At 27.3% G+C, this 24,878-nt stretch overlaps 4 protein-coding genes across 4 annotated transcripts; 2 read left to right on the top strand and 2 right to left on the bottom strand.

Moving 5' to 3' along the window:
• Nucleotides 1–6,204: 6,204 nt before the first annotated feature.
• LOC133777789 (uncharacterized) lies at nucleotides 6,205–9,249 on the bottom strand. The gene is made up of 6 exons (XM_062217529.1): nucleotides 9,168–9,249; nucleotides 8,935–8,960; nucleotides 8,647–8,792; nucleotides 7,254–7,442; nucleotides 6,768–6,910; nucleotides 6,205–6,615 (listed from the first exon to the last, which is right to left on the bottom strand). The coding sequence occupies exons 1-6, from the start codon at nucleotides 9,247–9,249 to the stop codon at nucleotides 6,434–6,436; spliced, it is 768 nt and encodes a 255-aa protein (XP_062073513.1). The 3' UTR covers nucleotides 6,205–6,433.
• Nucleotides 9,250–9,305: 56 nt separating this feature from the next.
• On the top strand, nucleotides 9,306–10,651 carry LOC133834209 (cinnamoyl-CoA reductase-like SNL6). The gene is made up of 3 exons (XM_062263736.1): nucleotides 9,306–9,448; nucleotides 9,736–9,936; nucleotides 10,050–10,651. Exons 1-3 carry the CDS (start codon nucleotides 9,377–9,379, stop codon nucleotides 10,482–10,484), a joined length of 708 nt encoding a protein of 235 aa, XP_062119720.1. The 5' UTR covers nucleotides 9,306–9,376; the 3' UTR covers nucleotides 10,485–10,651.
• Nucleotides 10,652–10,868: 217 nt separating this feature from the next.
• Nucleotides 10,869–12,215, top strand: LOC133834208 (cinnamoyl-CoA reductase-like SNL6). The gene is made up of 3 exons (XM_062263734.1): nucleotides 10,869–11,043; nucleotides 11,313–11,513; nucleotides 11,622–12,215. Exons 1-3 carry the CDS (start codon nucleotides 10,972–10,974, stop codon nucleotides 12,054–12,056), a joined length of 708 nt encoding a protein of 235 aa, XP_062119718.1. The 5' UTR covers nucleotides 10,869–10,971; the 3' UTR covers nucleotides 12,057–12,215.
• Nucleotides 12,216–12,272: 57 nt separating this feature from the next.
• On the bottom strand, nucleotides 12,273–15,503 carry LOC133834206 (uncharacterized). Its single transcript, XM_062263732.1, has 2 exons — nucleotides 14,230–15,503; nucleotides 12,273–13,307 (listed from the first exon to the last, which is right to left on the bottom strand). Exons 1-2 carry the CDS (start codon nucleotides 15,358–15,360, stop codon nucleotides 12,318–12,320), a joined length of 2,121 nt encoding a protein of 706 aa, XP_062119716.1. The 5' UTR covers nucleotides 15,361–15,503; the 3' UTR covers nucleotides 12,273–12,317.
• Nucleotides 15,504–24,878: the final 9,375 nt, after the last annotated feature.

The following is a 24,878-nucleotide window of genomic DNA, read 5'->3' as shown; positions in this document are numbered from 1 at the left end:
ATGGCTATTAATTTATTAATGAATTTTTTTATCTATTTTGTCTGTTCTCTTTTTTCTCATTTTTATTTTAATAAAAATTATAATAGATAAAAATATCTACATATAATAATAATAATAAAATCTATTTTAACTTTTTGACAAAACACGGGATCCAAATGTTAACTTTTAACAATAAAATATTCAAACGAGTAATCAACCAAATTATACGTGGTTCAAATAATCTATCTTTATATTCCTATTTTTGAATTTTTGACAAAACACAAGGTCCACAAGTTAATTTAAAAAAAATTAATGGTCAAATGGGTAAACAACTAAAATACAAGGTTCAAAATGGTGTGAACCCTTATAGAAAACATAAATTATATATATTTATATAATTTACTTTTTGTAAATAATTTTTAACCTTTTGAATAAATATATGATCCACAGGTTATTTTTTAAAAATAAATAATCAAAATGAGTAATCGGCCAAAATATAGTGTTCAAATAATCGATTTATCTATTTCTATTTTAATATTTTGACAACACTTGAGGTCTAGAAGTTAATTTGTAAAAATAAAAGTTATAATGGGTGATCGACTAAAATACAAGGTTCAAAATAGTGTGAACTCTTACAGAAAATTAAATTATATAACAGAAAATAAAAATTACATAAATATATAATTTAATTTTCATAAGAAATTTGAACATTTTAAATAAATACATGGTCCAAAGGTTCATTTTAAAAAATATAGGGTCAAAACGGATAATGAGCGAAAATACAGTGTTCAAATAATCAATCTATCAATTCCAATTTTTATTCTTTTGACAAAACATGAGATCTAAAAGTTAATTTTTAAAAATAAAGACTTCAAACAGGTAATTGGCCAAAATAAATCTTACACAAAATATAAATTTTCTTATACATAATTTAGACTTTTTCTAAAAAGAACTACGCAAAGCGTATAATAATAAATAAAAGTAAATGTACAACAAGCTTTTTTAACTTTGTTTTCAGTACTTTAATTTGTCAAAAATTTTCAAAAACCTACAGGAGGTTCGCTATACAAATAACAGTGAACACCATCATGAAATAAAAAATTATGGTCAAGATGTCTTCACATGTCCATATAAAGAACATGTTGTACGAGTATGATGAAAATGAATCACCACCCCACAATCTCCCAAAAAATATTTTAAAATATATATGTTTTAATAATTACAAAAGACTGTGCGGAGCGCGGTTATATTTTCTAGTTTACTAATACAAATGAACGTGAAAAAGGGCAATATTGGTGGGGTCTATGCAATGATTTACAAAGAATTTAAAATATTATATTTATTTTTCTTTAATACATACATATCATTTTATTTCTTCAATAAAGGTGCGTAAATTATTTATATTATTACACTGTTTTTTTTTTGTAATATATTTATATTATTTTAAAGGATATTATTATTATATTTGGTGAGCGAATAACTTTTTATTTATTTTTAAAGATAGAGAATCAAATTTTGGCAATTATGGATTAAATTAGGCAAAAAAAAAATATTTATAAGCCTTTTCTTGGGACTCAAATTTTGCCTACTATTTATTAGTTAGCTCATTCAAAGTAGAAGTCAAACTATGCTTTTTCATTTTATTTTTTGTTTTTGTTTTTGGTTTATTTTTTCCATTATATGGTAAAGGAAAATAATTTGTGTGCTAATAAGTCAAATTTTACTCTATACAAATGTGAATTTTTTTACGTTTTTTAAATTTATCATTCTTTGATTTTAAAATCATCACCAATTAATGTTTTTTCCTTTTTAAATAAACATCTCATATATTTTTAAAATTTATTACCACACACGTTATAGATTATTATAACTACAAAATTACCATGGATATTATTTCTTAAAAAGAAATTCTCTCTATAATATATTATAAAAAAAAAAAAGACACTCTTAATTAAAAATAATATTTTTTTTATGATAGAAAACCCGAATCATAATTTATAATTTTATATTTTCAGTTCAAAATAAAATTAATATGCAAAAGGCAATTTTTGTTGAGAATTTTTAAAACAAATAAACCACACATATGTATAATTATATTTCTATGCAAATACAATATACACATGTAGTCGATTATTGAATAATTCTCTTCCATAGATTTATAACAATTTAGTCATCAATTTTTTTTCCTGATATGTAAATATAGAAGAAAACTTGTAAAATTAAAGTTTTATTCTTTCAAATAGTTAAAAGAAAAATAAACATAAATAAAATTTTAAAAAAAAATTGATTCTCAATGATAATTTATAGCTCTTTTCATCTCTTTATTAAAGATAAAAAACATATTTATCATGAATTTGGACTAAAAAAGAAATAGTTACCCATCTCATAAGCAATCAATATACTATTATTCTTCTTTATTTTTGACATTCTTTATCAAAATAAAGTTATATGTCTAATTTGAACCTAACAGCTTCGGTACAAGAGAAAATTTTATAATATACAGCCCAAACCCAAATTCTTGTTTTGATGCATTTTGTTTTTAATTTGTTTCTCAATTCCAGAAGTCTTTTTTTTCACATATTTTTTTTTTCATATTATCTTTAAATACAATACAAATTAGTAGTTAATTTACCCATCTCTTAAACAATTCATAATTATCATTCTTTTCTTGTTTCTTTTTGACCTAGAGTGATAATTACAACTTTTCTCATTCACCAAGTTACATTAATTACATATAATTACATTAAGTTCTAATTCTCATTCCTTTCTTGTTTCTTTTTGACTAAAGTGACAATTACAACTTTTCTCATTCACCAAGTAACATACATTCTTTTTTTTTTTTTCTTTTAATCTTTTGCCCATCTACTTTATTCTTAACTTGCATAGAGAAATTATAATTCTATTTTCTCATCAAAAGCAATAATGTATACTTCAAATTCTTTTTTTTTTTCCTTTTGTGTTAAAACCTCAAATTATGCATTTTTTGTTTTGCTTCTCAATGACGTAGAAGACCATCTTTTTCATGATCTCTTTATTATTAAAAAAAATAGAAATCATTATTATTTTTATAAGCTTCAATAACATTTGATAAAGAAGTAAAAAGGTATGTATAAATTATGTGAAATGAAATATTATAAAAAAGAAAAATATTAATTTGATTTCTGTGTTTTACCTGAATACTCAATTGGTATTTATGTTTTGTTAAATGACATTTCGGATCTAATCTTTTGCAAAATGGACCAAAATAGTACATTGCACTGATTTTGATCAAACTTATTTTAAATATGACAAAAATGCTCTCAGGCTTTAATCCTTTCTTTTTTCAAAGCTAATAATAATATTGGTAACGGTGCAATTAATTGAATAGACTCCTTTTTTTTTGTCTCAAAATTCTCCATCTTTTTCTTAAATAAATCCTTCATGAAATTTAGAAATTTAAATTCTCATTAATGAATTAATAATAAAATAATTATTTTTTCTACATATATCCTTTATTTTTTACTTTTAATCTTTTGCCCTCTACTTTATTCTTAACTTGTAATAGAGAAATTATAATTCTATTCTTCTTATGAAAAGCAGTAATATATACTTCAAATTCCTTTTCTTTTTCCTTTTTGTGTTAAAACTTCATATTATGCATTTTTTGTTTTGCTTCTCAATAACAAAGAAGACCATATTTTTCAAGATCTCTTTATTATTAAAAAAGATAGAAATCATTCTTATTCTTATCAGCTTCAAAGGAAAAATACTAGTTTGATTTATGTGTTTTACTCGAATACTCAACCATCTCTTATGTTTTGTTAATAAATGACATTTAAGACCTAATATTTTGCAAAATTGATCAAAATAGTGCATTGCATTGATTTTAGTTAAACTTATTTTAAATATGACCAAAATGCTCTCAGGTTTTATTAATTAATGATATAATTTAATAATTAAAAATATATTTTCAATAAAAAATAATTAAGAAAAGAGGTTGTGTTTCCAAGGATATGTAACTGAAGTTGCTTGGTGTGTGTTGTGTGAATTGTTTTCTCTCTTTCTAGATTTTCTATTTTGTTGTACTATATGAATTTTTTGTAATATGTATGGTTTGATATTTAAGGAAGAAGAACAAACAAAGGGTTTTGGGCTTTGATTTTGAAATGGGGGGTGTGATATCTGGTTTTGATTTTGTTGTACTTTAATTTTGATTTTGAAATCTGAATTTAGTTTTCTGGAGTTGCAGGTCACGTTCTTGAGTTCATATAGACATGATGGTGTACGATTTTAAATTGAATTTTGTTGATGTTTTGAATTTCTAGGTTATATGTTATGAACTATGGATTCATTAATTCTAATTTGTAATTTTTATGTTTCATGATTATGGATGAACAAGATTTTGGAATAATTTGGGGATGAATGTTGAGGGAAATGAAAGAAAAAGTTTAAATATTTTATTTATTTTTTGTTTAGAATTAGTTTTATTTTGTTTTCATTTAGGATTTAAGATTAATTTTGGTTAGATTTAGATTTAAAGTAGTTTTTTAAATTATTTTTTGTTATAAAATATATTTTTAATTATATAATGAATTCATTAATTAATAAAATCTGAAGGCATTTTGGTCATATTTAAAATAAATTTTACCAAAATCAAGTTCAATGTCTTATTTTGATCTATTTTGCAAAACATGGGATCCAAAATATCATTTAATAAAACACAGTAGTCAATCGAGTATTCAGAAAAAGCACAAGGTCAAACTGGTATTTTTTCCTTATAAAAATGAAAGAATTTTAATTATTTCTTTTTTCAAAGCTAATAATAATATTGATAACCGTGCAATTAATTGCTAAGACTCCTTATTTTTGTCTCAAAATTCTCCCTCTCTTTATGTAGTAACTGAGATTACCTTTCTCTTAGACCTCTTTATTTATATGATTATAGGTTGTCTTTATTTTATAGAATAGATTTAACTTGAGTTGTAGTGATAAAATAAGATTTAGTTTTTTTAAATATTTAGTGGTAATAATTATTATAGCATAGATCTATTCTATGCAAGCATTTAAGGATCTAGGGTTTTTCTTCAAGATCAAGGTTGAGGTATAGCTAAGTTTTGATTGTTTTTGAGTTTTAGATATATTAGTTTATGTTTTAATAATGGTATCATGCTTGTGAAATAGGGTTCTAAGCGGGATTAGCATATAAATGACTCAAGTATAGTTTCTGTACACCACACTCAAGGTAAGGAAAATTCAGTAGTTTAGTTATGACCTAGTTTATGTTTTGTATGAGTTAACATTTCAGGTACAATAAAGGGGTAAGTGTGGCCGGACCTAAGGTGTCCAATGATATATGACAGACTTATGTCCAGTAGGCTCGGATGCCAAAATTTTATGGCGGACCTAAGTTGTGTCCAGTGTATGAAGGACTTATGTCCGGGGCTTAGTTGTCACCCCTGTATAAGCACTTATCATTTTATTATATCTGTCTTGTTATTATGACTATGATTTATGATTATGACCTATGACTTAGGATATATTTTGATCTTGTAATATTAATATAAATTAATGTTGTTGTGAACTCTTGTATGAACTGATGGTATGATTGTTATGACTATTGATTATATGATTTGTTATTTATGATGTGTTTATGAATAATGTTATGATTGCGGGATATAATTTATGATCTAGGTATATGTGTAATTTTTAGTATGGCGCTGATATAGGATAGATTATGACCTTGGTTTCTGTTATGAATATAATATTGCATGTGAAATAATTCGTTGTGAGTTTATAATTGATTTATGTAAGAATTGCTATGTATTTTTCTTACTGGGCTTAGAAGCTCATTCCTTTCTTTTATTTTTGCAGAATAAGTTAACCTTCTTTTATTTTTGCAGAATAAGTTAATCTTAGATGACCGGTGGCGAGCAGATTCCCAATAGCAAGACTGGTGTGAATATGTGGGGACCATATAGTCGTGTGTTATTTTCTTAGGAAATTACGAACTTTATAAAATGTTACCTAGTTTTAATTTAATTTTATTGTAAAGATTATTATTTATTTTTCTTAAACCCGGATTATGTTTATTTTAAATTATAAATAAATAAGACAACAATTTTTACGATTTCGTACATTTATTGTTCAACATCTCTATTTTCTACAACTAAAGCTAGAATTTAGGGTGTTACATTTTCTTAAATAAATCCTTCATGAAATTTAGAAATTTAAATTCTCATTTATGAATTAATAATAAAATAATTATTTTTTCTACATATATCCTTTATAAATTATTATACTTATAAAATACTCATTACTACAATATGCATGGTTGTTATCTTCATATTTTGAGATCTCTCTGCCTCTAATATGAAATTAATTTGTCATATCCATATGTACAAATAGTCTGACATTTTGGGTATAGATGAGGGAATGGAGTACTTACTTATTCAACATAGCCATTATTACTTAAGGTTCAGGCACTGAGCGAGGTTGAAGTCACTGAAGAGAGTTTGAACTTGCGGACTTTTGTAGAGTTCTGAGGCTGGAAGACAACCTCTGTACTCGACCTCACGCATACCTCCTTCCACTCCGAAGCTGAAGCTCCTTCGCTTCGATAATCCCTAGGCGAGTACAAAACTTGGAGCGTCGAATGCGCTGTGATTTCGAAAGAAAAATGCACATGATGAATAAGAGAAACTGAAGACTCAAAAAAAAAAAGTTGATAGAAAAAGATACAAAGGTTAGTGTGTAGATTAGATGTTTCAACCACAGCTAATTTTTATTCAGAAATGGAAATGGATTTTCACCTAATCCAAGCATGCTCGTCTTCTGGATAATCAGACGACTGACTTTCGATCTTTTGATATTTCTCAAGGCATGGAGATCTTCTGGCTTTCCCTTGAACTCCAGAAATTCTCCAAGTACATATTTATTACCTTTGAGCTCCAACCTGTGTGCAAACAAAATTGTAAAATCTTCCTCTAGTGAAAGCCAGATATCTATTTAAGACAAAAAGAAGGGAGAAACCAATGAACAAAGTTCATGGAAACAAATGGACTATATTTGACAACCCCTTTTCTTTAATTTTCTTCAAAATTAGATAAGAAACAATAATCTTTTTTCCCTCAATAAAAATGGCATTTGCTCCTTTCTTTAACAAAGCAATAATAATGACCAGGTAAGTTTTAAAGAAGACTTCAAAAATAAGGACTTCATACAACCAAAGCAACAATCTCTTATACCTTAAAAAGGAAATAAGTATTTATACTTGATAGTATAGATAAATGACAAACCTATCCCAAATTGGAGCAGTACTGAGAATAAAATTGAGGTTCTGCTGTATAGATTCTTGCATCTCTTTCTTTCCACCTCCAAATGCACCCTTAAGCCAACCAGAAAACATAGGCTTTGTTTCTGGTTTCTGTTGAGTCCACTGGTCATAGGTAATGACTTCTGGTGGAAAAGAGCCTGGCTGAATGGTACTGCAAGAAAAGAAGTTCGGCGAAATTAAAGGGAAGACAAACTAAATGTCACAGATGTTACTATCTACAACAACTACAATGTGAAACAAACCTATTTCTCACAACATAATCACTGAGATAGGCATGTGCAGTGGTTTAGTGTCCAACTTAAAATGGCCGCATTATAACTCTTTGATTCACTTCGAATACAAAATAATTATGTTTTCATTGTTGCAATGTACTTTCTAAATTATGCTAGTCTTGCTAGATATCATTCTGATTGACCCCAACTAGGGATCCTCAATTCAATAGCCTATACACTATCAATATCCAGGGTCTATCACATTCACTGTTACAGTCTCCTGCTTTGTGCCTTGAGATAAGAGCTCAATTGAACAATTTTAACATTGTTTGAGGGTTGTGTTGTGGGGACTTGGCTTCTGAAGTGAGTGTGGCAATCCTAACAAATCAAATATCTTGGAGCCAGTAGTTCAGAAAGTGTAAAAACTTGGAGGAGGATTCATCAGTATACCAACAGAGAATAACAAATAAGAAACTAAACAAACTCATGGTTGACTATGATAATAGTCTTATTCAGCTTCACTGATTATATAGACTGTCTTCTTATATGTTTATGATCTGTGCAAGTTTAGACTCAAATGCCATTAAAGAACAGGTAATTGTTGCTGTGGTTTATCGAATTGGCAGTCAAATTCCAATACTTTTATCTTACGTTTATATGTCAATTAAAGTTAATGAAATTTACTTATATTGTTATGGTAATAGTAATTAATTTGTAGCATTTATTGTGTTTGTAGCATCAGTTTTTCATTTAATTAAGTTTTTCAGTCCCAAGAAAGTAATGACAATTGATCCAAAGTGCAGTGATAGACTTTTTTATTCAAAGTCTGGGAATGGGAACACTACATCCATAAATTTGAAACAAAAACAAAAATCATCACATGATCCACGAAATCGCATTTAAGACTAAATTGACACTTTAAAGTTAATACATTACAAAATTGATCAGCTAAACACAAATATATCTTGATAGCACTGCAAGTAGTTTGTGTTTTGTTTCCCAAGCAAAATGTTTCTAACTTTCTGGGAAACTTTGGATGTATCAAGCAAAATGAATTTTACACAATAATTGATTGGTAAAGATGATGAGAATTAATTAATATGAAATTGATGGAAAGAGTTGAATTTGAGAATTTGTTGTTACTTGGGTCGGTTATGACGACAAGAGCAGAGTTTCTGAAATGGCAATTCCAGTAGTAGAGATTCATGGCTATGGATGCACGGTTTATGAGGGTGTCTGGCGAGGAACAAGGGCACCCCTTCTCCATGATACTGCAGTCCACTCACCACCTATCATTGGGAGCACTGCTGCTTCTGACCATGCCTTTGCCACACACCAACTTTTCTGCTGCTGCTGCAATTAATATCAAATTATTCATTATATATTTAACCAATATCTTACTATTATTTTTCAAAATTTATATTTAGATACCTGTCCATGAACCACTAGCAGAGTTTCTGCAAAAACGAAGAAGAGCAGAGTTGAATCAGAGACTTGACTTTGCATTGCATGATAATATATATATATATATATACACATATATAAGCCAATAATAAATCCAAGTAAACATGAAACAAAAAGGGAGGCTCATAAGTAAAACAACAGCCCAAATAACTGGTGAAAGTAAGCAAGTGTGAAGATATATATGTATTATGTATATATACCTGAAGTGAAGGACAAAAGGAGGAACAAAAGAGGGAGAGCCAGAGCCAGAGCCAGAGCCAAAGCTGCTGCTTTATCAGCCATTGATTTGTACTATGATAGACTTAGAAGACTACTATAGCTGCTAGAAGTAGTACCATTGCTGGTGCAGACTTTTGAATCCAAAAAAGTCAGAATCTTTCATTCTGATCTGTTGGACTATCACAGCATAATGGATGCATTGAAGGGTTGTTGTGCTTTGTTTTACTGTTTTGAGCCTCCTTCTGATCACCCCTCCTATGATGTAAGTTCCTCCATCTCCTTCATATTCTAAACTCATCACCATGTGGATTGGATCCATCTAGTAGAAGGGTTTTTTTTGTTTGTTAGAGTCTTATGTCCAGGAGTGTAATTTGATCAATATAATAATAATAAATAAGTGATGAGATCATTGGTGAGAGAGCTGGTCTGTGGCCTGTGGCTGTCCCATTATTGTCTGTTAATTAAATAAACAAAAATAGGAGTGAGTGAGAGTACAGTCTGGAAAGGATTAGAAAATTAATTGAGTTTATTGTGTGGTGTGTGGTGCAGGAATTTATGGGTGAGGTTGAGGTGAGAGCAGCTCACAATGTGCTGGAAGCTTGTGCTCAAACTGACACCATTCACAAAGTCATTTTCACTTCTTCAATTACTGCTGTTATTTGGAGAGATGACCTTACTAGTACTACTTCCACTTTTTCTGATTTTGATGAAAGAAATTGGAGTGATATCAACTTCTGTAAAAAGTTGAAGGTAACTAACTTAACTACTCCATACTAAGTCCTACTACTAATCAATCCATTTCACTTTCACTCTTTTCTTGATTCAACACTTAACCGTTTTTCACTTCAAATGATTATGATCAGCTGTGGCACGCCCTATCGAAGACCCTGGCCGAGAAGACGGCGTGGGCGCTGGCCATGGACCGAGGATTGAACATGGTCTCCATCAATGGAGGGCTGTTGATGGCCTCACACCTTACAATCACCAACCCTTATTTGAAAGGAGCTGCTGAGATGTATGAAAATGGAGTACTGGTGACTGCTGATCTCAAGTTTGTGGTGGACGCTCACATCTGTGTTTTCGAAGATAGCTCTGCCTATGGACGCTATCTTTGCTTCGACCGCGTAGTCAACTGCAACCAAGATGCGGTTGAGCTGGCTCGTATGCTATCGCCGCCCTCCTCGGCCAATGTCGCCACTTTGGAGGAGGATACATCAGTATACCAACAGAGAATAACAAACAAGAAACTAAACAAACTCATGGTTGCCTTTGATAATAGTCTTATTCAGCTTCACTAATTATATAGATTGTCTTCTTATATGTTTAGGATCTGTGCAAGTTTAGACTAAAATGCCATTGAAAAACAGGTAATTGTGATACTGGAATGGAACCAAGAAAGCCTTCTGTATTAGTTGTTTCGAAAGAAAATATGTAAAGTACTGAACTTTACATATTCTTAGCTTCAGTAGAGCAATTACAAAAGTAAGAAAAAAATAACGAAAGAAAGAAAAATGAAAAAAATGAAAGCACACGATGCACACACACAAACACACACACATATTTAGCTGAATCTCTTATCTAAAAACTCAAAAAAGGGAGGCTCATAAGTAAAACAACAGCCCAAATAACTGGTGAAAGTAAGCAAGTGTGAAGATATATATATATATATATATATGTATATATACCTGAAGTGAAGGACAAGCAGGGGATCCATTGCTGGTGCAGACTTTTGAATCCAAAAAAGTCAGAATCTTTCATTCTGATCTGTTGGACTATCACAGCATAATGGATGCATTGAAGGGTTGTTGTGCTTTGTTTTACTGTTTTGAGCCTCCTTCTGATCACCCCTCCTATGATGTAAGTTCCTCCATCTCCTTCATATTCTATACTCATCACCATGTGGATTGGATCCATCTAGTACAAGGGGTTTTTTTGTTTGTTAGAGTCTCATGTCCAGGACTGTAATTTGATCAATATAATAATAATAATAATAAATAATTGATGAGATCATTGGTGAGAGAGCTGGTCTGTCTATTAATTAAATAAACAAAAATAGGAGTGAGTGAGAGTACAGTCTGGAAAGGATTAGAAAATTAATTGAGTTTATTGTGTGGTGTGTGGTGCAGGAATTTATGGGTGAGGTTGAGGTGAGAGCAGCTCACAATGTGCTGGAAGCTTGTGCTCAAACTGACACCATTCACAAAGTCATTTTCACTTCTTCAATTACTGCTGTTATTTGGAGAGATGACCTTACTAGTACTACTTCCACTTTTTCTGATTTTGATGAACGAAATTGGAGTGATATCAACTTCTGTAAAAAGTTGAAGGTAACTAACTTAACTACTCCATACTAAGTCCTACTACTAATCAATCCATTTCACTTTCACTCTTTTCTTGATTCAACACTTAACCATTTTTTCACTTCAAATGATCAGCTGTGGCACGCCCTATCGAAGACCCTGGCCGAGAAGACGGCGTGGGCGCTGGCCATGGACCGAGGATTGAACATGGTCTCCATCAATGGAGGGCTGTTGATGGCCTCACACCTTACAATCACCAACCCTTATTTGAAAGGAGCTGCGGAGATGTATGAAAATGGAGTACTGGTGACTGCTGATCTCAAGTTTGTGGTGGACGCTCACATCTGTGTTTTCGAAGATAGCTCTGCCTATGGACGCTATCTTTGCTTCGACCGCGTCGTCAACTGCAACCAAGATGCGGTTGAGCTGGCTCGTATGCTATCACCGCCCTCCTCGGCCAATGTCGCCACTTTGGAGGAGGATACGTCAGTATACCAACAGAGAATAACAAACAGGAAACTAAACAAACTCATGGTTGACTTTGATAATAGTCTTATTCAGCTTCACTAATTATATAGATTGTCTTCTTATATGTTTAGGATCTGTGCAAGTTTAGACTAAAATGCCATTGAAAAACAGGTAATTGTGATACTGGAATGGAACCAAGAAAGCCTTCTGTATTAGTTGTTTCGAAAGAAAATATGTAAAATTTACATATTCTTAGCTTCAGTAGAGCAATTACAAAAGTAGGAAAAAAATAACAAAAGAAAGAAACATGAAGAAAAAAAAAATGAAAGCACACGATGCACACACACAAACACACACACATATTTAGCTGAATCTCTTATCTAAAAACTCAAAAAAACTGTCACCAGCAGTCTTGTGCTTTAGTTCCGAAGCAATGCTTACAGAGAAGTCTTCGTCGATGGCCATCTTCTTTCGCGGCAAAGCTGTAGTTCTCAAGAAGCCATTTATGTCTATCTTCTTGAACTTCTCACGATTCTCCTCCAATCTTTTTGATTCAGCTTTCAAATATTCAACCTTCTCATCTATAAGATTTGTGTAGACTTGTTTTAATCTTATGACTTTGAAAGTCCAATACTTTCGAATGAAATTCCTTCTCAATTCCCCCAATTCCCACAAGTCTGGGTAAACTTTAAAATGTGCAATCCTATAAATGACATATAGATAAAAAAGCCATTTTTTAAGATCATCCCATGTGACGTCTTCAATTTTGGTTCTACACATTTGGTCAATGACAATTAGTAGTAATGTTGCAGTTACACTCCTCATTGCTGGGCTCAACCAAGAATAACCTCCAAGATCTCCTCCATAGCTGTCGAGCAATGTTTTCAAAATAGGAGCCAATGTGTTGGGTACCTTGTACTTACCATCCACTTCCCTAACCTTTTGCCTTAAATACTTCTCCTCTATCTCTATACCTTCTTTAGGAGTATAGAATAACAACTCATAATCAAAGTCATCCCTCACCGAACTATCAAACCTTTGAAAAAATTCACTAATTGTTTCAAAATCTTCAATAGATCCCAATTGATGAAATCGAGAATTAGCATTTTTGTAATGATCATACAAATTTCTTCTATAACTAAAATTATGTCCCCATAGAGTCCATGGTTGAAGTAGCTTCTCCTTTTCTTCTTGGGTTAGATAATTCATCAAGTCCCTGACTGTCTCTTTTTGAGTATTATTATTATAATCTTTTTCATCAATTCCAATGTCCCACTTCCATCTGTTTTCTCCTAAAGCCCAAAGCTCCACATCATTACTAATGTCATTGACTCCTTTGATTAACTTCATAATCTGATACATAACATTAAATGTAAGTATCTTGTAATAAAAATATGTATAAAAACTAAGTAAATATATATATATATTAGATTTTTGAAAATACTTTGTACGCTTAAATCACATATTATTAAATTATTACAATTATCTAAATCGATATTATTATTTTTTATTTACAAATAAATTTTTACATATAATGCTATTATACTTTACAAAATTTACAATTTCATTGTTTGGAGATTAAAGATTACCGTAATTAATATCCCTATTTTTTTATAATACAAATTTGTTTATGTATATATTATAAAAATCTATTCATTTTTAAAAAAAAATGTCAGAATACTATTTAATGTGAAAATCTATTCGTATATATTATAATATTTATTTATTAATAACACTATATTCTTTTTTTTAAGGAATACTGTTTGTTTTTCTATGACAAACTCCCAATTTATTTATTTGTTTTTTATCATTAATTTTCAAATTGGTTTTTTCTTAAGATGCTTTTTGTATTGAATATTTATAAAAATATTTTAATTACAAAACAATTTCTTTTATACGAAATTTCATATTATAAATTGTTAATTTGTTCTTTTTTATAATTACATAATCAATTGGACTTCTTTTCAATAAAAAATATAAATATATGTTAAATTGGTAAGTGACAAAAATCATGTGTATGTAAATAATAGTTAAATAACTTAGAAGTAAAAAATAATCACAGTGGTTAATTGGCTTGATATATTTTTTATACGATACGATGTTGAATATATCCTCAAATTCAAAATCACTTAATATTTTTAAAAACAAACACTACTCAAGTAATAATACTAAATCATATATGAATATTTGCATAGTAAAAGAGATATTAAATGATATATCAATCTAAATAAAGGCATGTATATATCTAAATATTATTTAATAAGAGATTTTGTACCTGAGGGATCAAACAATGTATATGCGCTACATATTGGCAGTTAGAACAACTGTAAACACGGAAATCTGAGTTCCTTTCTTCTTCGCACACATCGCAATAATATTCGTGACAATTATCCTCAACGACTGAATCAAGAAGAGTCAAGTTGTGTATGTGGTACTTATATTTTATAGTGGATGGCAATGGTCCGCATATAAAATGAAGGTTGAAATTACATTCCATGCAACGAAATAGGAATGATCTAGTCAACTGAATTTCAAATGTAGCATGATTGTCCAACTCTTTATAAGATTTTTGACAACCATCACACTTGAAATCGTCACAAGATGCTCCTTCCACAAGACAAAGCAAGTGATCATGACTTCGACAGTTTACAATTGTATCAAGAAATGCACATTCAGTACCAATCTTAAAGGTACACCCAATTTCACGACAACTGAAAATGAGTCTGCAATCCTTTTTACAACAAAGATCACAAGATTGAAGCTTACTGATTTGAAGAGAAAGAGGTTTGTGTGAATGAAAAGGGTGTTGAACTTCTCGAGGTAGTTTATCTACACACGACTTATGAAAAAAATTTGGACATGAAAGTGATGTGCAAGAGTAGGCTGGATAGGACCAAGGTAATTGACATGCTATGCATTTCTTACCTAGATTAATATCTTCTTCATCACTGCCATCTCCAAGCTCGACTACAAGTGCCATTGGATGTTGATGGCAAGAGAATTGAACGAAGTCATCATCATCATCTTCACCATCACCAGTAGTGTAGCTGCTTATTATTGTGGGTTGTGGAATCGAACCACATTTGGCATGCATGTAGAAAGCACATTCATCCTTGCAAGTGTAAGCATATTCTTCTTCTGTAAAGGATTTGTCACAATAAAAGCAGCGAATAGAACTCTCGAATGATGATCTACGGAGGCTGAGAGGGTGTAGATGCAACGAGTTATTGATATGTTCTGGGAACTCCGCACATATTTTGTGGATGTTATGCCAGCATTGGGAGCAATCGAAATGACTTTCTGATGCAATGATTGGCTGTTTGCATATTATGCAACGCCATATATCTGCGTACTTACGTTCATATAGGGTATGCCCATGACTAAAATGCTGAATAGTGCCCATCATCAATTCTCACACAATTTGAATAATTCAGACAATAGAAGTAAAACATGTAAAATCACATGAAGCTAGCTATACCATTATATAGTACTACTTTGAGCACAAATTTTATAATATGAAATGCTTTTCTTGCCCATTATTTAATACAACTTTTTCCAGTATGTGAAGCATATATTTTGAGAAAATTATAATAATTTGAAATCAATCAGTATTTGCCCATTGATAGTGCATTGTTGTGTATTTTTCTCTTTTGCAATTCTCTCAACTTATTATTAAAGAATTAAAATAATTAATAGTCCTTTGGAAAATTTCTATATATTCAAAAATTAAAAATTTGTAATATATAATTATTTATTATATTTATTATTTTTATAAAAAATTGGATAACAAATAAAGTAATATTCATTCTGTACTTTTGCCTTTTCTTTTTCTTTTATCTTTATCTCTACTTTATTATGAACATTATTAGAAAATATATGAATATTTTAAAATTTTCCCAATAAAATTTCTCAATGATAGAAGTCTTTCTTTTTCACACCTCTTTATCAAAAATAGAAGATAAAATTATTCTTATTCATATTAACTTTAAATACAATACAAATTAATGGTTAATTTACCCATCTTTTAAACAATTCATAATTCTCATTCTTTTCTTGTTTCTTTTTTACCTAAAATGATAATTACAACTTTTCTCATTCACCAAGTAACATAAATTCTCTCTTTTTTTTCTTTTAATCTTTTCCCCCTCTACTTTATTCTTAACTTGCATAGAGAAATTATGATGCTATTTTCTCATCAAAAGCAGTACTATATACTTCAAATTCTTTTTCTTTTTCTTTTTTCTTTTTTCCTTTTGTGTTAAAATCTCAAATTATGCATTTTTGTTTTGCTTCTCTATGACGTAGAAGACCATTTTTTTCATGATGTCTTCTTTACTATTAAAGAAGATAGAAATCATTATTATTCTTATAAGCTTCAATAACATTTGATAAAGAAGTAAAAATGTATGTATAAATTATGTGAAAGGAAATATTATAAAAAAGAAAAATATTAATTTGATTTCTGTGTTTTACCTGAAAACTCAATTGGTATTTATGTGCAAAATGGACCAAAATAGTACATTGCACTGATTTTGATCAAACTTATTTTAAATATGACCAAAATGCTCTCAAATTTTAATCTTTTCTTTTTTCAAAGCTAATAATAATATTGATAACCGTGCAATTAATTGAATAGACTCCTTTTTTTTGTCTCAAAATTCTCCATCTTTTTCTTAAATAAATCCTTCATGAAATTTAGAAATTTAAATTCTCATTAATGAATTAATAATAAAATAATTATTTTTTCTACATATATCCTTTATTTTTTACTTTTAATCTTTTGCCCTCTACTTTATTCTTAACTTGTAATAGAGAAATTATGATTCTATTTTTCTTATCAAAAGTAGTAATATATACTTCAAATTCCTTTCTTTTTCCTTTTTGTGTTAAAACTTTATATTATGCATTTTTTGTTTTGCTTCTCAATAACGAAAAAGGCCATATTTTTCAAGATCTCTTTATTATTAAAGAAGATAGAAATCATTCTTATTCTTATAAACTTCAATAACATTTGATAAAGAAGTTAGTAGGTATGTATAAATTATGTGAAAGGAAAAATACTAGTTTAACTTCTGTGTTTTACTCGAATACTTAATCGGTCTTTATGTTTTGTTAAATTGACATTTCATACCTATTGTTATACAAAATGAATCAAAATAGTACATTGCACTGATTTTGGTTAAACTTATTTTAAATATGACCAAAATGCTGTCAAGTTTATTAATTAATGATATAATTTAATAATTAAAAATATATTTTAAATAAAAAAATTAAGAAAAGAGGTTGTGTTTCCAAAGATATGTTATTGATGCTTTTTGGTATGTGTTGTGTAAATCTCTCTTTCTAGATTTTCTATTTTGTTGTGCTGTATGAATTTTTGGTAATATGTATGGTTTGATATTTAAGGAAGAAGAACAAACAAATGATATTGAGTTTTGATTTTAATTTTAAAATGGGGTACGATTATTATTCTAAGAAAAATAAAACAGTTGGCATGAATATATATTAATTCAGTCGATAATACTTAAAAAAAAAAAAAGTAACAAGCAAAAAAATGAAAGATAATCATCTTAAATATGAAAAACAAATAATCATAATAAATGAAAGCACAAGTAATAGTTGTAAAGCAATCTCATTTGTGGCTATCTTTTTCTTTTTACTTTAGCTTTCATAAATTCAATCCAGTTATTTAGATTTTTTTAGACTTTTTTTTTTTCTATTTTTTGACTTTTAATTAAAAGTCCAATCAAGCTAAACTCTGTAATCCAATCAAACTAATTATCAAAATCATCTCTCTGTAATTTATGCTCATGACTAAAATGTAAATGGGAACCGATTTTCATATAGTCTATGCTCATGACTAAAATATTGAATATATAGCGGCAAAACGTGTAAAATCATATAAAACTAGCTATATTATTATATATAGCTATCATTAAAATGTTGCACTAAGAGCAATATGTCACATCCTTAACCATTGAATTATTTGTTTTTTCCAAAAGCCAGTTTGTCTTCTATTCTTCCATTTTATAAGTTTCTATTTTTGACAAAATTTCATTTTATTTGTTTTTATTACTCTTTTATTTAGTTATTTATTTATATTAAATCGCTATATATATCTATATATATTACGACTATTTACTAATATAAATGAACGTGAAAAAGGGCAATATTGGTGGGTCTATGCAATGATTTACAAAGAATTTAAAACATTATATTTATTTTTCTTTAATACATACATATCATTTTATTTCTTCAATAAAGGTACGTAAATTATTTCATATAATTTATTTTTCTTTGTACAACTAAAAGTCTAAAACGTTTTTTGTAATATATTTATATTATTTTAAAGGATATTATTATTATATTTGGTGTGCTAATAAATTTTCTTTTATTTTTAAAGATAGAGAATCAAATTTTGGCAATTATAGATTAAATTAGGCAAAAAAAAAATTTATAAGCCTTTTCTTGGGACTCAAATTTTGCCTACTATTTACTAGTTACCTCATTCAAAGTAGAAGTCAAACTATGCTTTTTCATTTTATTTTTTATTTTTGTTTTTTTTTCCATTATATGGTAAAGGAAAATAATTTGTGTGCTAATAAGTCAAATTTTACTCTGTACAAATGTGAATTTTTTTACGTTTTTTAAATTTATCATTCTTTGATTTTAAAATCATCACCAATTAATGTTTTTTCCTTTTTAAATAAACATCTCATATATTTTTAAATTTTATTTTCACACTTTATAGATTATTATAACTACAAAATTACCATGGGTATTATTTCTTAAAAAGAAATTCTCTCTATAATATATTATACAAAAAAAAGGCACTCTTAATTAAAAATAATAATTTTTTGATGATAGAAAACCCGAATCATAATTTTTATTTTTATATTTTCAATTCAAAATAAAATTAATATGCAAAAGGCAATTTTTGTTGAGAATTTTTAAAACAAATAAACCACTCATATATATAATTATATTTCTATACAAATACAATATACACATGTAGACAATAATTGAATAATTCTCTTCCATAGATTTATAACAATTTAGTCATCAATTTTTTTTTCCTGATATGTAAATATAGAAGAAAACTTGTAAAATTAAAGTTTTATTCTTTCAAATAGTTAAAAGAAAAATAAACATAAATATTTTTTTTTAAAAATTGATTCTCAATGATAATTTATAGCTCTTTTCATCTCTTTATTAAAGATAGAAAACATATTTACCATGAATTTGGACTAAAAAAGAAATAGTTTACCTATCTCATAAGCAATCAATATATTATTCTTCTCCTTTCTTTTTGACATTCTTTATCAAAATAAAGTGATATAACATTCTTTTTATTTATTTGATCAACCTTATCTCTCTATATATGTCTAATTTGAACCTAATTTTTAATAATATACAGCCCAAACCCAAATTCTTGTTTTGATGCATTTTGTTTTTAATTTGTTTCTCAATTCCGTAAGTCTTTTTTTTCACATCTTTTTTTTTCATATTAACTTTAAATACAATACAAATTAATGGTTAATTTATCCATCTCTTAAACAATTAATAATTCACATTCTTTTCTTGTTTCTTTTTTACCTAAAGTGACAATTACAACTTTTCCCATTCACCAAGTAACATACATTCTCTTTTCTTTTTTTTTTCTTTTAATCTTTTGCCTCTCTACTTTATTCTTAACTTGCATAGAGAAATTATGATTTTATTTTCTCATCAAAACCTCAAATTATGTATTTTTTGTTTTGCTTCTTAATGACATAGAATACCATCTTTTTCATGATCTCTTTATTATTAAAGAAGATATAAATCATTATTATTCTTATAAGCTTCAATAACATTTGATAAAGAAGTAAAAAAGTATGTATAAATTATGTGAAAGGAAATATTATAAAAATGAAAAATATTAATTTGATTTCTGTGTTTTACTTGAATACTCAATTTGTATTTATGTTTTGTTAAATGATATTTCAGATCTAATCTTTTGCAAAATGGACCAAAATAGTACATTGCACTGATTTTGATCAAACTTATTTTAAATATGACCAAAATGCTCTCAAATTTTAATCCTTTCTTTTTTCAAAGCTAAAAATAATATTGATAACCGTGCAATTAATTGAATAGACTCCTTTTTTTTTTGTCTTAGTCTCCCTCTTTTTCTTAAATAAATCATTCATGAAATTTAGAAATTAAAATTCTCATTTATGAATTAATAATAAAATAATTATTTTTCTACACATATCCTTTATTTTTTTCTTTTAATCTTTTGTCCTCTAATTTATTCTTAACTTGCAGTAGAGAAATTATAATTCTATTTTCTCATCAAAAACAGTAATATATATTTCAAATTCATTTTCTTTTTTTTTCTTTTGTGTTTAAACCTCATATTATGAATTTTTTGTTTTGCTTCTCAATGACGAAGAAGACCATCTTTTTCAAGATCTCTTTATTATTAAAGAAGATAGAAATTATTTTATTCTTATAAGCTTCAATAACATTTGATAAAGAAGTAAGTAGGTATGTATAAATTATGTGAAAGGAAAAATATTAGTTTGACTTCTGTATTTTCCCCGAATACTCAATCGTCCTTATGTTTTGTTAAATGACATTTCATACCTAATGTTTTGCAAAATGGATCAAAATAGTACATTGCACTGATTTTTGTCAAACTTATTTTAAATATGACCAAAATGCTCAGGTTTTATTAATTAATGATATAATTTAATAATTAAAAATATATTTTAAATAAAAAAATTAAGAAAAGAGGTTGTGTTTCCAAAGATATATTATTGATGCTTTTTGGTATGTGTTGTGTGAATTGTTTTCTCTCTTTCTAGATTTTCTATTTTGTTGTATTGTATGAATTTTTTGTAATAGGTATGGTTTGATGTTTAAGGAAGAAGAACAAACAAATGATATTTGCATGAATATATAATACTTAAAAATAAATAATCATAATAAATGAAAGCACTTTGTGTCTATCTTTAGCGTTTTATTTCAGCTTTCATAAATTCAATCTTTGAGACTTTTTCTTTCTTCCATTTTTTGACTTTTAATTAAAATTCTAATCAAGCTAAACTCTGTAATCCAATCAAGCTAATTATCAAAATTAACCAAAAAACACATGTATAATTTATATATATATTAAAAAAAGACACTCATATTTAATACATATTATTAATTTTATTCGTCTAGATCTCATTTTTTAATTTTTCATAATTGGAGAAGAAGTAAACGAATTTTTCATTGTAGCTTGAAAATGTCTAGGTAGCTTGAAAATTTTATCCTAATTTTTTCATCAGTTTTTCATTGATGCATTTTGATTTTAATTTGCTTCTCAATTCCTCTCTTTTTAAAAAAATAAAAGAAAAAACTATTCTTATTCATATTAACTTTAAATACAATACAAATTAATAGTTAATTTACTAATCTCTTAAACAATTCATAATTCTCATTCTTTTCTTGTTTCCTTTTTACCAAATTAAAGTGATATGTACAATTTTTCTCATTCGTCAAGTTACATACATTCTTTTTTTTTTTAATCTTTTGACTTTACTTTATTCTTAACTTGCAGTAGAGAAATTCTGATTCTATTTTTCTCATCAAAAGTAGTAATATATAGTTCAAATTCTTTTTTTCTTCTTTTTGTGTTAAAACCTTATATCATGCATTTTTTGTTTTGCTTCTCAATGAGTTAGAAGACTATCTATTTCATGATCTATTTATTATTAACCATTAAGTATTATTGGCATCATAAGTAACAAAAAAATTACTTTTTAAAACTCAGAAAAATGGAAAATTCTTAACTCTGTGATTTTTTCCATTTCAGATATATTACTTTTAATATCTAGTATTTTTTTTAAGAGGTGAGAAAATATTTTTGTAAATAAAATTCAATAGGGTATTTTTTGTAATTATTTTATATTTTATATTTCCTTTTGTTTTTTTTATTTGTTTTCCATCACATGCCAATTATTATTATTATTGATCTTTGAAAATAGGAAGAATGAACTTGTGCAAAATATTCTTATTTTGAGTATATTGAAAAGGGTTTATACTTTTTTGGACCCTGTGTTTTTTCCTATTACCTGTTTGGACCCTGTGTTTTGACAAATTATTTTTTGGACCCTATGTTTTGTAAAATAGTTAAAATAGAACCCTAAATCTGATTTTGGTCAATGTTTTTTCAACTAAAATCACAAATAATTTACCAAACTAACAATTCAAAACAAAAATAAAATCATTTTGCTTAAAAACTGTGTTGTTATATTCAATTTTTTCTTCATCAAAATTGAGTTAGGGTTCTATTTTAACTATTTTACAAAACATAGGGTCCAAAAAGTAATTTTTCAAAACACAAGGTCCAAACAGGTAATGGGAAAAAACACAAGATCCAAAAAGGTATAAACCCTATTGAAAAAGACAACATGCAATACACACACATATATATAGGTGATTTAAAATATAAAACAAAAATAGAAAAGCATGTAACATAGATGGAAAGTACACACACAAAGAAAAGGAAAAAGAAAAAGAAAAATAGCTTGACAATTAATTAAAATTGTCTACGAAGTTATAAAAAAATTCGCCACCAATTGTGTACTTCTCTTTATTAAAGATGATAGAAATTCTTATTTTTGTTCGCTTTGTTAAAATAAAAATTGTTTGTTTGTTTCATAAGCATCAACAATTCTCATTCTTTTCTTGTTTCTTTTGATATTATACGTAATATATTTATTTATTTTTTATTACTTTCTTATTTGACCAACAAAAGTAATTTATGGAAAATTATAAAGAGAAAATATCCAATGCAGCTCCTTTTTATATTGTTTTTTTTTTTTACTTCCCAATGACTTACAAAACTATCTTTTTCTCTATTTTTATTTTTTGTTTCTTTTTGGCATAATTAAGTAATATATGTAGTGTGTTTCTTTTTTTATTACTTTCTTATTTGAGTAAATAGTAATTGGGGTCCCTAAGCTTTATCAAGTGTATCACTTAGGTCCACAACCTTTATATTTTTAAATTAATTTATCATTTTTAATAAAAAAAATTACATAATTTAAATTTTAAAAATATGAAATTTATTAAAAGTATTTCTATCTGTAACATTATTTTTTTTCTTATTTTTTACATATTTAAACTCTTCGTAAAATGAATATATAAGCCAGTAATAATTATCTACTACAATATATATTTGACTAGCTCGTATAATAGAAGCAAAACATGCAAAATCACATTAATGTGTTACGTGTAAGATTTTATAAAACAAAATAATAAAATATCATAATATTAATATTCATGCCAATGCTTCTTTTTACATGTATATAACATTAATATAAATTCTAGATAGTTATATTTTTTATTATTATTATTTGGCTACAAATCAAGAAAATTACAATGATAGCATACACAAATTTAATTTTTCTAATATTAGTGATATTATTGTATATAACTGAAATATTAGATGTATTTAGAGAAATATTCTTATTAAATAATATAATTTTATTGGTTAATAGTTTAGGAGGAGATTGGTGTTATTTTATAAAAATATTTTTTATTACTACAAAATTACCATGGATTATTTCTTATAAAGAAATTCTCTCTATAATATATTATACAAAAAAAAGACACTGTTAATTAAAAATAATAATTTTTTGCTGATAGAAAACTTGAATCATATTTTTTAATTTTATATTTTCAATTCAAAATAAAATTAATGTGCAAAAGGCAATTTTTGTTGATAGTTTTTAAAACAAATAAGCCACACATATGTATAATTATATTTCTATAAAAATACAATATACACATGTAGATGATAATTGAATAATTCTCTTCCATAGATCTATAACAATTTAGTCATCAATTTATAATTATATTATTTAAAAGGATATTATTATTATAATATTTGGTGTGCTAATAAATTTTCTATTATTTTTAAAGATAGAGAATCAAATTTTGGCAATTATGGATTATTCATATTAACTTTAAATACAATACAAATTAATGGTTAATTTACCCATCTCTTAAACAATTCACAATTCTCATTCATTTCTTGTTTCTTTTTTAGCTAAAGTGATAGTTACAACTCTTTTCCCATTCACCAAGTAATATACATTCTTTTTTTTTTCTTTTAATCTTTTGTACTAAAAAATAAATAATCATAATAAATGAACGCACAAGCATGGACACACAAATATTTAGCTTAAATGCTGTAAAACAGTCTTATTTGTGTCTATCTTTTTCTTTTTATTTCAGCTTTCATAAATTCAATCTTGTCATATAACTTTTTTTGAGACTTTTTTAGTCTTCCATTTTTTGACTTTTAATTAAGAGTCCAATCAAGCTAAACTCTGTAATCCAATCAAGCTAATTATCAAAATCATCTCTATGTAATTTATGCTCATGACTAAAATGTAAATGGGAACCGATCTTCATATAGTCTATCCTCAAGACTAAAATGTTGAATAGCGGCAAAACATGTAAAATCATATGAAGCTAGCTATACTATTATATATATAGCTGTCATTAAACTGTTGCACGAAGAGCGTTATGCCACCTCCTTGTGGTGTTAGACACAACTAGTGTCATTTAACAATTCTCTTAATTAAATAACTCAGTAGCTTATAATAATTTATAACAAATTAAAGTGGAAAATTATAACAGAAATTAATCATTGAATGTTGTATTGAAAATAGGAAAATATACCGAACACTACCCTTTTAGCTACCTAAATTTGGGCTATTAAAAAATAAAAAATGGGCAGTTTTATAAATAAAATATTGAATTAATTATTTTGTCAAATAAAAAAATGTTGAATTAATTATATAATTTTGGCCGCGGAAAATAACTGCGGATTATTAATGGTGTTTTTTCCAAAAGCCACTTTGTCTTCTATTCTTCCATTTTATA

The sequence above is a fragment of the Humulus lupulus genome, chromosome 5, assembly GCF_963169125.1.
Source record: "Humulus lupulus chromosome 5, drHumLupu1.1, whole genome shotgun sequence".
Lineage (NCBI taxonomy): Eukaryota > Viridiplantae > Streptophyta > Magnoliopsida > Rosales > Cannabaceae > Humulus > Humulus lupulus.
Note: the sequence above shows the minus strand (reverse complement) of the source record. Positions and strands in the feature narration are given on the sequence as shown.